Genomic DNA, 16471 nt, shown 5'->3' on the forward strand with positions numbered 1-16471 from the left:
TGAAACTAAATACAAAGATCCTTGTGCTTGAGGGAGAAACTGTTGGAAACTGAAAATGTATGACCTTAACTGTACTCGTGCTCCTTCTAGATCTGTTTTTTGACAGTCTGTTTTGGGGAAGGTTCGTCGTCAGAGTGAGTGGTAACTGCTGCAGTCTATTGGTAGAAAGTGCTAGTAATTTTGAACATTTTACCTGTAGCAGAGTATTGAAGTAGCTGTCTGTCTCGGTTTGCATTCTCTTTTTAAATGGATTTCATATCTGCAGCACTTATGAATACATCATCCTACTTTAGAGAGTGGAAACCGAGATATGGAATATCATGTATTGTTTATTTTCGAAAGTTATTCAGCAGGCCTGACTGATCTGAGAGGGAGACCAGATATACTGCGATTTAATAGGCTTTCTGTTAACTAAAGCATCCTTTGAATTTGTCTGTGGAATTTGATGAACCTACTTTCAGTCTTTCACCAGGAAAAGGATGGGTACTGTGTAGTCACTGTATCTGTTTACATGCATTTGACGCCTGAACTGCTAATATTTAAAAGTGCCTGAAGCTGCGAATGTCTACCGACAATTCCAAGAAGGAATTACATTTTTTAATTGGAATTTCAAACAAATCGGTGCATATTTGCATGACGCTTGCATGAATTTTGGAGGCAGAAGCCCCTGGTAACTACCCAGTTAGGCATAACTCCTTTGCAGCTGCAAGTGTGGCTGAAGTAGAGACACTTGGACGAGATTTAAACTTTGTGGAAAAACCCTTCAGCCCATAAATTGTGCTGCTGCAACTAGTTTAAAACTAGTTTTGTTCCCACCACAGCGTGCTGCAGGGATGACCGTTGTGTGAGCATCTCCCAAGTAGCTCACTGCAGATGGTGGGCTGAACTGTAATAAGCAGGTAAATAAAACACGGAATCATTCAGTTGCAGCTCAGATCTCCTTTCGGGTCCATAACGCAGCGACCCTGGGGGCTACGGTCGGTCCAGGCACACAAAGCTCTATTACAAGATGGAGAAGCACACAGTGAGTCAGACGGGTGCTGAAGTATGGTGATTCCATGGGTCGTAAAAATTACATGTATTTTATAGAGAAGAGAAGAGGCTTTCTGAGGAAGAAAGTAGTCAGTGGAAAAGAGAAAAATAAATTATAGTTACAGAAAAAAACGTGAGATTTGGGTCACCTTGGGTTAGTTTTCTAAGCTTACATCTGCTGCAGGTTGTACTTTTCCCCTCCCCTAAATACAGTTCTTGCAATACCATCTTTTGTTTAATTTCTGGATATTTCTTTTCTATTTCTTATCATAACACAGTTTTTTAGCTTTTCTCTGACATGCTATCTGCCTGAACGGGCTTACTCTGTGCTCCCCCTCTGAGCTGGGCCTTGAGGGCTGCCCCAGCACCATCCAGCCCTGCTGCTTTCTTAGAGCTGCATCAGAAGACACTGAAAAATGAACCAGTGCTATTTTTTGCCTTCTTTATTCTTGGAACAGTCAGGTGGATAGATTTATTTCTCCTTGATATCAACAGAAAGGCTTCAAAATTAGGTGGATCAAGCCTGGGGATTATTCCTACTTGTATTCAGCAGCTGCAGTGGCTGGCTATATGGGCAATAAGAACATAAAGCCGTTTATTACTTTCCTTCCAAGTATTTCTTCCCTTACTCAACGATTTCTCTCCACTACTTAAGCTCCATCCCTGTCCCCACTTATAAAAGTTAGACTAAATGCTGTAGAATAATGCTTTGCAAAATTTAAATGACAGAGATGATCACCTGTCAGTTTTATTAGACAAAATTGGCCCAAATTTGAAATGCTTGCGTGACAGATGAGCTCAGCCTTGGACCCCAGACCTCCCTCTTCTTATCATCATCAGAAAAGCTGGAACAAATTTCAATTTTGTTTTTATTACATTTGGATAAATGACTAATAGCTGTACTGAGTAGGGGCCATGTGCCTAAACAGCAGCTCAGGCGAGCAGTAGCAGCTGCTGGGCCAGCACACCTTTCCCACTCGCACGGCATGGCCAGGGAGATATCTGCAGAGATGGCTGAAACACCATTTTCCAATCTCATGTGTGTTATTAACTCAAGTAACTTTATAGATGCAATCAATACAATAATCTGAAGAATTAATGTGTCAGTCGATCTGTTTGTTCAAACAACACTGAATATAATTTAAAATATTTACAGATGCTCTTTAGTAATTCTAAGTATTATTTACATATCAGTTGAAAAATAACAGGATGTTATCAGTTTCAATGATAAGTGATACAGTTGTGCCCCAGTCATGCAGTAGGTATAGAGAAGCTCAGATATCATCTCTGCAGAAGGAGGTATACAGATATTAATACGGTTCATCTTCACAGTGAAATATAACAAGCAGTAATTGCAGCTAACCAGTACATACTACTAATGCTTTAACCCGAAACATACTGAACACTTAATCTCTATGTAAAAGCTCAGTTCTGTTTTATTCCTTAGGAAGTAAATATTTTATTAGAATGGTTCCCAGGATAACAGTTTCATGTTTTACTGTGTGGTTAGATCCTCCATTGAAGTTTTCAACCAACAAGTCAGAGTTTATTTTTGTAATTAGACACAAGGGAGGTGACAACAACTATGTTGCAAATCGCAGCTGGTTTCTTTCACACCTAATTGCGTTGACGTTTGCTATTTACAGGATTGCAAAGATTTTGTGAAGATATAGAAATGATGATTGGATTCCAGCCAAGTAAATTCTGGAGAGTCTGTTGGGCATTTGTGACCCCAACTATTTTAACAGTAAGCAAAATTTTTTTTTTAATGTCTTCTCCGAAGAGGTTTGTTGTTGTTTCTTCAGCATTCGTGATGTTTCTGAACGGTAGTAATTAGGTCTTGGATGCAGATACCTGGATACACAGACACGTGTATGCACATACATTCTTGCATGTGTGTGTAGTAGACAAAACAGCATAAATAATGGTATTTTTGGTAGAGAGGGATGGTGAGTCTCCACATGCTGCTGTGGTAGCCTTTCCCTGCCTGTGCAAAATGCTGGTGTGGCATACCATTGCGTAGCAGCATTTTTGATTATTGTATATGTGTGCGTGTGGGTAACAGGTATGTATGTATATACGCACATAGAGAGGGAGAGGAAATTACACGCGCCTCCTGTCTGTTCTCAGGTTGAGCTAGGGAAAAACCATTTTATTGAGCCATAAACTAATCTAAGAGACATGCTTTGGAAAGGCTGACGTGGAAATTTGAGTGACAAAGTTTTAGCTGCAAAGATGGAGACATTTTTGCAAAGGTCAAACCAGTTATGTTCTCGATAACAAACAGAATGATAGAATCATAGCATCGTTAAGGTAGGAAAAGACCCTTAAAATCATTGAGTCCAACCATTAACCCAGCAGTGCCAAGTCCACCACTAAACCATGTCCTCAAGCACCACGTCTACCCGTCTTTTAAATACCTCCAGGGATGGGGACTCAACCACTTCCCTGGGCAGCCTGTGCCAGTGCCTGACCACCCTTTCAGTGAACAAGTTTTTCCTAATACCTAACCTAAACCTCCCCTGGCGCAGCTTGAGGCCGTTTCCTCTCGTCGTTTTGCTTGTTACTAGGGAGAAGAGACTGACCCCCACCTTGCTACAGCCTCCTTTCAGGTAGTTGTAGAGAGCAATAAGGTCTCCCCTCAGCCTCCTCTTCTCCAGGCTAAACAACCCCAGCTCCCTCAGCTGCTCCTCATAAGACTTGTGCTCTAGACCCTTCACCAGCTTCGTTGCCCTTCTCTGGACAGGCTCCAGCACCTCCATGTCCTTCTTGTAGTGAGGGGCCCAAAACTGAACACAGTACTCGAGGTGCGGCCTCACTAGTGCAGAGTACAGGGGGACGATCGCTTCCCTAGTCCTGCTGGCTGCACTATTCTTGATATAAGCCAGGATGCCGTTGGCCTTCTTGGCCACCTGAGCACACTGGTGGCTCATGTTCAGGCGGCTGTCAACCCACACCCCCAGGTCCTTTTCCGCTAGGCAGCTCTCCAGCCACTCCTCCCCAAGCCCAAATAGGAATGCCCTCAAATAGGAATGCCTTCGGTTTCTCAAAAAAAAAAAATAGTGGGGGAAAAAAGGGAAAAAAGGGGGGAAAAAAAGGAGAAAGAGAAGAGGAGCTGTAGTTTCCCGGAGCTGTAGTTTCCCAGCGCTGCAGGCAGGGAGGCAGCGGCCGAGTGCTGGCCCCCGGCATCCGAAGCCCGGGCGCTGCCCCGCCGGCGCCGGCAGGTGGCGCTGTGCGACCGGGGCTGGCGGCGCGCGGCACCGCCCGGGGTGGGGGCGGCGCTCACCGCCGGGGCTTCAGCTCAGAAAGGGAAAAAGGGTTTTAAATTTAAAAGGAGGTTGCGTTTTGTTTATTTTTGTTGTTCTTTTTTCTTTTATTTCCACCCCAAATCTCGGAATGATTCTTGACTTCAAATTCAGATCCCCATTTATTCTAACAGATGCCACCTTCTCAATTTTACCATTGCTACGTGTGTTTTTTCAAGTCTAAGAGTCAGCGTATAATAACTATACCTACATTTACTATCTAACTCTCTAACACAATGTTTCCTTTACGTTTTAAACTAAGTATAGATACAACCTTTAATTGCGTATCACGTTTTGGCACAAGAATGAAATAATTCTTTTAGCCATTTCAAAAGCCTTCAGCCTGGTAAGTCAGTATAAAACAATCGAGCCTTCTTTCACCAGTATTTGACGTTTGAGAGAACATACTTTGGTGTGAAATTACTCAGGCCTGGACCGCAGATTATCGGGATTTGCGTAGGGTTTTAAAAACTCATCGTTTCACAGCAGTGCTAAATAGTTCTTGCAAGTATTCATAGATTTTTAGGTACAAGACAAGAAAAGTTACTAGAATTTCTGATAAGACGCACATGTTGAAGCAGTAAGTATGGTGTCAGCTGGGTGGGGTAAAGAAGCAAAACGGTGACCCTATAGTCCTTTGCAGTCACATCTTCCAGAGAAACTATATTTCAGCTTACATGCTGGGAAGTTCCTATTTGTGCTGTTCTTTAGTGCAGCATAAATGTTGGTAAATCTTTTCATTTCTGGGAGGAAAAAAAAGGCTCTGGATAAAGTTAGTAACTTCTGTTCGGTATTGTTAATTCAGGAACGAGGTTTTTTTTTTTTTTTCTAAAAACTGAAAAAGGTTTAGTTTTTGCAGAGAGGAATGCATGTGCGAAGGGACTAGTGAGTTTTGGTGAGCTCAACAAATTCCTGAGTTGCGAGGAAAAGACATTTTCTACAATGAGAACAATTTCTCCAACGGGCATAATGAAGGTATTCTACCTTCCCGCATAGATTTTCTTTCCCAGTTGTCTTCACTGAGGTATATTATTGATGTGCATGAAAAACAGGTAGATCTATCTTACCTATCCAGTGACAACTGTTGTTTGATTGTAACAATATATAGGTATAGTTTGTAAATCCATTTTTAAAAGTTTGAAGACGTAGCCCAGTTTAATCTATAGTATTAGGATAATGTAAATGGCAATGTATTTTTTCTGTTGAAGGCCTTGTTAAAAACGAAGGCATGTGCATGTGGTTTTTTTAATCCCATTTTTTCTTCCAATGGCTGTTTCCAAGATGCTGCGTTAGATGCTTTGTTACACTTCTGAAGGGAATTGTAAGGCTTTTCTGCAAATTGCTGAGTTCCTTTACTGATGAGACTTGCAGTCTTAGCTACTGCCAGTAATCACAACCAGGGAATAGGAAATTATGTTGTCTCTTAAGGAAAGCAAATTTGGAAAGCAAACGAGGTCAGTTCAAAGTTGCACGTTCTGTCGTTGTTCCTTCCAAATGTAATATTTAGCGAACTTAGGGTGGGAAATAAATTGACGCTGATCAGTTGTAATTCAATTTTTATGCAATGGAAACAGACAAAGCAAAACCAAGCGATACATTCTTTTCTATTATTGCCTGTGTAAAGCTAATATTTGATACATTTGGATAGTCTAATATTAGACTTTCAATTACTCCACATCTCTGGAAATAAAACTGATCATTTTTATATATGCCTTCACCTAGTTATACTGCTATAAATCTTCTGTGTGGGCTTATTGTGAGGACAGGCATTTCCCAAAAGTTACTGAATTATGCACAGATGTAAGCAGATGTATTGCTATTCATACACTAAGTGAAATGGAGTAACTTAGCATAATCACATTAGGTAAAACTGCCAATAGACCGTGTAATAAAGCATGTTACTCTAAGGGCAAGTTTCTAATTTCAATTCTTCTGGCATAAATACAGTGATTTTTGTGGGATTTTGCAAGATCTCCATGAAATTCATTAGATTCAGACTCTGACCTGTTTATTGCAGCTTGTGGGTGTGCCCTGCCTTAGATGTGTGTGCTTTTATCTGTATTCCATACATACCAGCTCTGCGTGTGGATACCATTTGTTGCATAGCAGGCTTGTTTTGCTTATTCAAACATATTTGTTTTCCTTCCTTGTTTCCAGTTTATTCTTTGCTTCAGTTTTTACCAATGGGAGCCAATGACTTACGGAGCTTACCACTATCCAGGCTGGTCCATGGTGCTCGGATGGCTGATGCTGGCCTGCTCAGTTATCTGGATCCCAGTTATGTTTGTGATAAAAATGCATCTAGCCCCAGGCAAATTTATTGAGGTAATCCTTCTGTCTTTTTTGCTCCTTAAAAATATGGTCACAGGAGACCGTTTTATTTTACATTGATTTTTGTGATATTGAATGTCTAAGAGTGCTAAGATTACTTTCTGGTAAGCTAGTTATTGTGTTGCAAAGAGATGCTCAGTTGATTTAAAATGCAGACCTTCTATTCCCTGTTCCTCAAAAAAATGTTCCTAAATTGTTAAGTGATTGCTTTTATGAGAACTAGAAGGAGTTACGAATTTCAAAAGCCCCGGTATGGTGTTACTGAGAGAAAGTTGTTCCCCTAGCTGCTTTGGCCTTTTTGCAAAAGCGGCGTGTAGCCGTAGGAAGCATCAGCTGCTGGCGTGCATCGCGTCGCCGTGAGGCCAGCAGTCCGTGCTAGGAGACGTCAATCGGGAGCCGCCTGTTTGCAGAGCGCGAGGTGGTCGGGTATTTGAGTCATCCGGGATGTGCTCCAGGAGGTTCTGCCACTGGAAGTTCAGGAATAAGATGTATGAAAAGACCTCATGCTCTACAGCTCAAACTACTCATTGTAATACTTAGCTGACAATCTTTTTTCCCCCTTCTTCATCTCTTTATTTTTCTTGACTAAGCTGATCCTCTTTGGCACCTGGGCTTAAGAGAATTCCAGGTGGCACTTTATTTTTATGCTGCTTTTGTTTATTTTGCAAATTGGATTCCTGCCGCTTCCCCCCACCACTGCAGAAAGGTGGCAGTCCCCTTCTGCTCCCTGTCTCTGTGCCCTGGCCCTGCCTGTCACCTCAGCTGCCACCACTGCTGCTCCCTGGCCGTTCCCATCCCACTGGCCCCTCAGTTCCTTGCAGGGTACAGTACAGCAATGTCTTTCTCATGTCAGCATTTCACCCCTTCATTGCCTTCACCTTCTCATCTGAAGAAGTTCAACAGCCTTATTCTTGGCCTTTGAGGCTTTCTCAGTTCTGTCCTCTCCCCACTGCACACTGCTTGTGCTGCTCCTTCCTTGGGATAAGGAACTGATGCTCGCCTCCCCTTTTCACTTCTCCTGCAAAACCCACCGGGGCTGTTATATGCCTCGAAAACGAAAAAGAGAGAAAACGTACTAAAATAGAATCATCTTTTGGTCTCTCAATATGTCACAGTCCACATGCCTAAGGGAAAAGACCATGCTTTTCTGCTTCACATGGAGCAACGGAGTTTAATGTTAAGTGGTGGGACACCCTAGGGAGAGCATCCAAGTACACGGTTGGCACTAGGCAATGAGGCCACTTGTCTAAAGGGCCATTCAGCCCTTGTGTAGCGCACGCTGGAGTGCATAGGTCAGGAGACAACTGCTCCTACTGGAAATGAGCTAATTTGAAAGTAGACTTATTTGGTCATCGTCTCATAAGTGTCTTTCATTGAGACAAATTGTTCTGCTTCAAATCTTCTAACTTATATGGGTAGTGCTGGCATATATATTGCTGCAAAAATAGGGTGCTCTCCTTACTGTCCCTCTAGTAGTGCACCCAAAGAAGGACCAAAAAGTTGGATCTGTTTTGAAGGGGCTTTTGCTGAAGTTATTTCAGCCATACCCTGGTATTTCCTGAATACCGAGTCTGCTGCATAAAATTATTATGGTTGATTTGGGAGGTAAGAGTTGCAAGCTGGTAATTAAGCAGAGATTAAAATAACTGATATAAAGGTCTGATTCACTTTATTAGGTAATAAACACATAATTGTTCCCTCTTAAGTCATCAGAAATATGTTTTCTTTCCTTTTTATCTGTAAATGCGCCAATCAAATTATATATTCAATAAAAAAATCAGCAGAAAGATTAGAAGATTTTTGTTGTTTGCCAGGTTAATGTTCTCCTCTTTTTTTTTTTTCCTGCAGATAGAAATGAAACATTTTGTCATCTCAAAATTAAATCTTTTTTCATTCATGGCAATGTATTTCTTTTTGGTCATTTGTATACTTTTGGGAAATATGCTAAATGGAAATCCAATTATTTTAATGCAGTTACCCACTGCTTAGACCATTGGGCTACGAAATTGTGCACATGTCCTTCAGTAAGCGAGCCTCGCAAACTGTAGCAGCGGTCTGCTGAGCTCCCCTTACACGGTGCGGTGGAGAATGTATAATTAAAATCTGGGCACTTTATCGTCTATTAATCTTGCAAACTTTGTGCAAAACAAACACTGAGCAGTGGAGCATTGCAGGACCATCATCAATAATCTCAAATGAGCCTATCCTCATTTCTTCTGCATTGTAATTCTGCTCCGTAACTTCAAACGAGACTCTCTTTTCTCTCCCCCACATTGCAGCGACTGAAGTTGGTGTGCTCTCCACAGCCGGACTGGGGTCCGTTTCTGGCCAAGCACCGCGGTGAACGTTACATGAATATGATTGATCCACTGGGAACCTCTTCCCTGGGACTTAAACTGCCAGTGAAGGATATAGAACTGGGGACCCAATGCTAATAATTATTACATGGGTGGCAATTACATTGTCAGCCTTTTCTGGTCTTTTTTTTTTTTTTCCATTTTGTTTCCCCACTGTTTCTTCTTTTCTTTTTTGCAGTGCCTGAAAGTGGTTGCTTAGGAAAGTAGGACTTACTGTTGCATGCCATAGGGAAGACGTAGCTAGACCACTTCCAGGTGTAGGTGATGCCCATGACACGTTCTGTACCCGGTGAAATAGTAGAAGCGTGCTGCGCAACGGGTGACATACCAGGTTTTGTCAGGTTATGTAGGAATAAACAAAATGCAACGGAAAAATCTTTTAAGGAAATTATATGCAAAGTTTGACCTGTTTCATACAAGCATCCTTGTAACAGGTAGATATGACGGCACTAGGATTTTGTTACCAGTGTAATCAAAGGGAAGTTCAACCCTCAGATGGGGTGGAAGCGAGCAAAGAAGGGGATCTCCTGTAGTCCTGCTATAAATCCAGCATAAGGCTCTCACAGTAAGTGCGGTCGCTTTGTCTACACTGACAGCAGACCTTGACCCGTTGTGTCTGTGCACTTCTTTTATGATTTATACTAACTTTGAGGATTTGTTATTTAAACAAGCGGAGACCCTTTAAGCAGCACACCAGGAAGCAATATGTGGCATCAGAACAGAAACACAATAATCCGTTTGATCTTTTCAAGCAGAAAAACGAAAACCAAATGTAAAGACCTCATCACCTGAAACGGGGACTAAACTGTATTTGAGTCTAGAAGTGGTTTGACATGGTGCCAGACTGAGGTGTATGGGCATCACTGTTCAAAGTATCGTTATACGTTTCTTTTGGTAGTTTGGTATCTGTCATTGCCATTAAAAATGGCTCAGTTATATACAGTGTCTGAAACCTTGCTCCACACTAAGTGCAACTGTGGTTTTACTCACTTCGCTCCAATACCCTGAACATAGTTTCCCTTGTTTCTCTGCTTTTGTTTACAGTATCTCCTCAAGAAGCCATCATATAATTTGTGCCTAACTTTGTATTCTTACCGTGGTAAGTGTAGTCTAGTTACCACCTGACAACAGTTGTTAGAAGTTAGATGTGCTGTTCAACTCTGTGACTCCCCCTTCATTCTCCTATAAACATCTTTATATAACCTTTAGATGTATTCTTCTCTTTCAGCCAATGGGGAAATAGCAGAACCCCACTTGCCTATATATTATATATATAGCACGTAAATTCTTCAAAGCGGTATTCTCTCTGAAATGTACATAGGGGTTTGGGTTTTTTTTTTTGCATTTAAAACATTTTCATTAAATAAAAAAAAAAAACCCAAACACAACCCAAAAAACCCAACAATCAACCACTGCAGTCATCCACGTGGATGCAACATTAGATATACAAAATGCCAGGGTTGGGGGGAGAGGACAATTTAGTAGATGGCCGTTATAACATTGCATAGCAACAGGACATTCTAGATCATTACATTTTAGAAATCAGATATAAGTGGTTATATGAATGTTAGACTTAAATAGTTTTGTTACCTATTGGGCAGAGTAAAAATAGAGCTTTTTAAGAGTATGTTTATTTACCTGAATAGAAAATTAACCCAATTTATTGTAAATGCACTAGAATGAGGGAGAAAAATATATCTTCACTAATTGGCAAAACTGTAACCTTTACTATCTTGTTATATCCTATACATGCATATATGATATTTTTTAACAGTGATCAGTGTTCATGTAGTGTGTACTAGTGATGTTTTATGTCTTTATAAATATCTTATCAATCAGTGTAGAGATGGTGAGCTTAGAGTAGTTTAGCCTGTTTTTTCCCTCGCCACACACACTACTGTAGTAGCCAGTAAATGTTCTTTCAGGGGACTGTTTCTATCCCGTTTTTTTGTCTGTCTGTCTTCATATTACAGGGTCTCAGGTAAATCTTCAGTTAATGTGTGTCCGTAGATCAGTAGACATGTTGTTTCATCCTGTTGAAGAAAACAAAACAAACTAAACCTTAATGTAACACTTCCACAAATCGTTAACTTATTTTCTGTTTGTGTGTGTATATATATATATGTATATTAAATATATTAATCATTTTGCTGAACTTTCTCTTTCACGGGGCAATTAGTGTTGCCAGTTCTAGGCACTGCTGGAGACCTTTAATCCTCATGCAGGACCAGCGAAGCACCATGAGGGGTTGTCACTGAGCGAAGTGAGGGCAGATTTTGCAAAATTTTGTGCTGGCCCCTCAATCCCCACTCCACGAGCTCTGTCGGTCCCCGTCTTGCATGGCAGCGAGACGGGACCCTTCTGTGAGCTTCTCTGCCTTAAAGCGGTGCCCCCTTGTTTCAGCTTCGCCTGCTATTTTAACAAGGGGCTTGCTATTCTTACTTCTGGCTTTTATTTTCCTGGCAAAGGCAGGTTTGAGAAGCCTCGCTCTGTTTGATGTAATGAAGGTCCATAAAGATGAGCTGGGAATTTGGCCCCCACGTCTATGTGGGGCTGAGGGGCCTTCTCTGGGTGAAGACAGGAACCTAAGTCAGCACCTCTAGTGGCAATGAGAGGTATTTTTGTCAGGATAAATAGCTTTAGGCCTCCCTTTATCAATATTACCTAGCGTCGTGGTTTGATTTTTGTAGTCCAGGCCAGTTTCTCTTCACTACTACTGTGATTAAAAAAAAAATAACTATATGTATACACATAGGTTTGCTCCTTTTTTTAAAAAAAGAAAACACACTCGAATCGCTTAACAGTTCTGAATCCTTTCACTTACTAACTTGTCTCAGGACATGCATTGGAACTGGGATTAACTAATTGCAATAAAATTACCTCAGTGTAAGGATGTCAGTTACTGTCTACCTTAAGTACAGAAGAGATATCATTTGAAGGAATACTGCTAGGTTATGGTACCTTTTCTTTGGCTTGGATTACCAAACCAGAACGCATATGAAAAATGTAATTGCTTTCCATGATTTATGTAATTAATCTGCTTGCTTTTAATTTAGATGTTGTTCCTGTGCCTGCTAAGTCATTAGCACGGGATTAGGCTTGACTTTGAAACTCTGAAAACAGATGAGAGCGATTTTGTTCTAGCTGATATTTGTCTTCAGCTTTGACCTCCATTACTAGGCTTGCAAAAACATTTGGAAAGGGGGGAGAAATGCATACAAAAATCACAGAAGATAGGAAGTTTTCACTGTATGTTAAAAGCAGATTTTTTTTTTCACATTAGACTTTTTTTGAAGTATTTTACTGGTCTAAACTGAATGTTGAGATTAAATTAACCAGCAGTGTCTTCTTTAAATGAGAAGTAACCTTGAAGTTTGGGAATGCACTTCATTTACCATGTTCTAGGAAAATTTTGCATGTACTTTGATAATTTTCTAAAAATAAATTTAGTAACTAATTAAATACCAGTAAAGATCTTTAAAAATAAAAAAAGGAGGGGAAAAAGCCATATTAGTAAAAAATGTGATGTATGTACTTGCAGATCTATCTATCTTGTGAGTAAAAAATGTTCGAATTTGGTGAAATTACTTATGTTGCATATTTTTTCTTTGAAATGAAATTGAATTTCTGGATGAGTTGAGATGCATTACTGTATGCATTAAAGATTACACCTAATGCAAATGTTTGCCATCTTCAAATTCTTTGGGGTCTTCCTAGTGTTTTTAATATGCAATGTTCAAAACCTGTGTTTCAGCTAAACATGGCAGCACTTTGTTTCCAAAAGAAGGGTTTAACAAAATGACCTTTAATTGAGAAAGACTTGGACTGTCTTTATATGATGTTTCAATTGGGTCAAAGTAGTCTTTTGATTAGGTTCTGCTCCACTGACCGCATTAGATGTGCCTCAGCACTGAAGATCATTGCTTCCGATACACTGTGTGGCTATCTCTTACCATGAAATTCCAACGCCTGATTTATTTTAAATACCTTTGATCTTTTTGAATATATGTACAGTTGTATGGATAATATGATTTCTTGTTGTCTGTGTTAAAGCAGTTGCTTATTTATGGCAGACATTGGTTTCCTATTGGTTTCTTATTCTGCAGCTCCACCACTTCTTGCAATCAAAGACAGACTTGCAGGGATTGCAGGTTGCAGGCTGCAGAGCTTTGGCAAGTGGCATCCCAGAAAGCTTCTCTGTTTTGCTAGTAATGTTGTTGTAAGAGATGCTTGTTTCTTAGTTTGTAGTTAAATGGTGTGCACATAAGATATCTGTAAAATGGTCAGAGCTTGATATTCCCGAGGAACTCAGGTTGATGGCTCGAGGGGGGAGGGGAGGGGTATTTGGGGTTTCTGCCTTTGTCACCCTCAGGCAGCCTATCGCCAAAGAGAGAAGGTTTTCCTGACGGGTTGAGCATAACGTGAGAACCGGGCTGGACCTTATTGCTTGCAATATTATTATTTGCCCATAATGTTTAAATACATCTTCAGGTAACCATTTGCCTTATAGCTATCTTCCATTGTTAGGAAAATTACGGATCGACTAAAACATGTTGTTATCTGTCATTTATATTATGTAGTATTACCTTGTAAGGTAGATGCTTAGCTGGTATAAATTGTCACAGCTTTGTTTGGAGCTGTGACAATTTACACCAGCTGAGAATTTGCGCCCTGTGTCCTATGGCACTTTATTACGGACCCATCGCTGATGGGTTAAATCTTAATTACTTGCGTAATGTCATATATAAATATATATATATATTTACAGGCATTCTATGGGGTACTGCTGCCTATGGATAAAGATTTGTACCCTAACCAGGTCATTATAATTTTTTCATTAGCTATACGTGGAGAAGATATATTATGTTACAAAGGATGCATCATATATATCTCATGTAGTGCATATTCTAATGCTGTATGTTGTTAATTTAAGAAATCATTATTCTTGAGGCCCTACCTCAAATTTTGTATTTATGTGTACAAATGCAATTTATTGTATTATATATTTGCCTATTATATTTGGATGTGATAAATTAAAATTATTCGATAATGTATGGGCTCTAAAGACTCTAAATAAATGTCCAGTGTTTAAAACAGAAAATATGTCGACATTTTTCTGGTGAATGAAATGTTTCGTTTTCCACCGCCTCCTTCCCCACCCAATACTCACCACAGACATCATTCTTACTTAACACACAGCCTTAAGGCATCTGCAGAATTGATCCATTTGATTGTTAGAAACCTTGAGCTGGAAACAGCCCTCTTGGGAAACAGAGATATTGCACAGCTGCAGAAACAAGTATCAATTAAATGGTTGGATCCTTAACTATTTGAGTGCTCTGTAGCTTGTGGAATAATTGATTGCTTATCAGAGGACCAACTGGATTTGCTTAAATCCTTCTTATCCTATCAATTCAATCATCCCAAAGGTTGTTGAACTGTTAAAAACAATAGAGGTTCTTATTAGCTGGAGATGCAAATGAGAGATGTAAGGGAAGAGCAAGCGAAGAAGGAAAGTGTAAGGACACTGCTCCTGATGGTATCGGACCTTTTATTTAAAGCTGAATTCCTGCGATGTGGTGAGGGCAATGTGCCCCAATACCAGTGTGGTAAGCAGGTTCTTCCCTTCCCAGCAGCCTGCTATGGAAATGCTACTGATCCAACCTGTTCCACTGTTGGCAGGCAAGAGCTTTTGACAAGCTTTGCCCAAATTCAATAGCTGAAGTATGATGTCTGATCACAGTGTGGCATCAAATGTGTAACACGAGATCCTAGCGTGGTGCCAAGAGTGTGACAGCGACTCCAGGCAAGGGACTAATCCTGAAGACAGCTCAATAGCTGGATGGCAGGACTGTTTCAGCAGTTCTGGTAGTCAATTCCCCCCCCAAAAAGTACTTTGTTCTGCCTGTAAACTTGTGTATGTGCAGATGAAGGACATGGCAGGACCTAATGATGGAAGACTACAGTGATTCTTTGCACGTATAAGGCAGATGTCATCTTGGAGAAGTCTGAAGTTACCAGCGAGCATTGTAAGAGTCCTGAGAGGCAGGTAAGTGTCATTAGTCCCCTTTTCAGGAGTTAAAACTGAGGCACATGGAATTTGTCAAATCTCCAGAGTCAACCAATGTCAGTCAATGATACAACACATTGATTTTGGAGTAAGAGACAGTCCTTTGCTGTCATCATTAGGCACTACTGCTTTAAATCTTTAAACTCATGGGAACAGATAAAAATCCATGTCCTTTTAACTTGGTTGTATGGATTCACCCAGGCCACGCTTTAAACCAATGTATGTTACTTAAACACCTAGAAGATAGGCACGTCTTCTAGTGCAGTGCTAGCAGATGTGTTCAGTTTGAAATAATTTTACTCTTTCAGGTACTGAAATTCCTATGGTCAGGGTGTAGACCGAAGGGCACATCTTATACCAACCTGATAGATTAATCAGTTGTAAAATTTAATTTACACTTTGCAATCTTCAAACATTAGCTAACCATGCATTTGGGAATTAAAAAAAAGCAATAGGTATTGCTCCATGACTGAGTATAGAAGTAGACAAATGACTTCTCTTTGTAAGACCTCATTCTAGTGCATTTGTTAGTTATTCATGTAATTATAAACCTTTCAGCCTATTGGACTGATATTATATAGTCCTTTACAACTCTGCGTCAGCTGGCAGGACAGGTACGGCACACAGTATTCCCCTCCTCCCTTTACATCTACTCTTTTTCTTAGTACTTAGGTGTAAGTGCTGTTGTTACTTCTTGCCCTCTACTGGCTGCAAAGGAAACTTTGTCCACCTGTATTGCAAGCAGCCCTTTGGAGTCAGGCTTTCCAGGGATGAGAGCCTTATTTGTGAGCCGAGGAGATTTTCTATCCCGTGAGCTATGAGGTGGTTTTATTTTCAGGTAGAAGCTCTGTTGTTTTCCAGCGTTTGCAGTTCAGCTGGCAACCGAGTCCACACATTCAGCTACGCTTAATGTAATACTTAGCACTTTTAATTGCCTTTCATCCAAGTAATGCTAACAACCTTACAACTGCTCTGAGAGACACTGGGCCTAGTCAAAAATACTTTGTCAAACTACAAAATGCCACAAGCTTTGTGGCTGACAGGACTAACAGTTTAACACCACACAGTTAGCAACATCACGATAATTTAGGTCAAAATCAAGACGCATTCAACGTCCAACTGAGAGTGCAAGAACAATCTTTCACAGGAATATTATCTGAGCTGAAATCCAGCTAGCTTGCCAGGACTAACGCTTTACTCTTGCAAAAGTGCCATCAGATTTTATTTTTTTTTTTAATTGCTAAGAATGTTCAGGAACACAGTTTTAATTCTTACCTGAATGTCATGCCTTTCAGCTATTTATACTTCCAACAAGATCATATCAGAATATCAGATTTTTTGGTGATAAAGGAAGATGATTTGTTGCCATTAGAGAA

The 16471-nt window shown here is 40.4% G+C and overlaps 1 protein-coding gene across 2 annotated transcripts in view; it reads left to right on the forward strand.

Annotated features, from left to right (window-relative positions):
- SLC6A5 (solute carrier family 6 member 5) overlaps positions 1-9103 on the forward strand; it is a 31493-nt gene extending 22390 nt beyond the window's left edge. For both annotated transcript variants that reach the window (XM_009461398.1, XM_087746717.1), the window contains 3 exons: positions 2679-2779; positions 6495-6662; positions 8948-9103. In XM_009461398.1, coding sequence (XP_009459673.1) covers positions 2679-2779; positions 6495-6662; positions 8948-9103 — 425 coding nt within the window. The remainder of the gene's footprint in view (positions 1-2678; positions 2780-6494; positions 6663-8947) is intronic.
- Positions 9104-16471: the final 7368 nt, after the last annotated feature.

Source organism: Nipponia nippon, unplaced genomic scaffold, assembly GCF_047370975.1.
Source record: "Nipponia nippon isolate SJK-2023a ecotype South Korea unplaced genomic scaffold, ASM4737097v1 scaffold_10, whole genome shotgun sequence".
In the NCBI taxonomy this organism is placed as follows: domain Eukaryota; kingdom Metazoa; phylum Chordata; class Aves; order Pelecaniformes; family Threskiornithidae; genus Nipponia; species Nipponia nippon.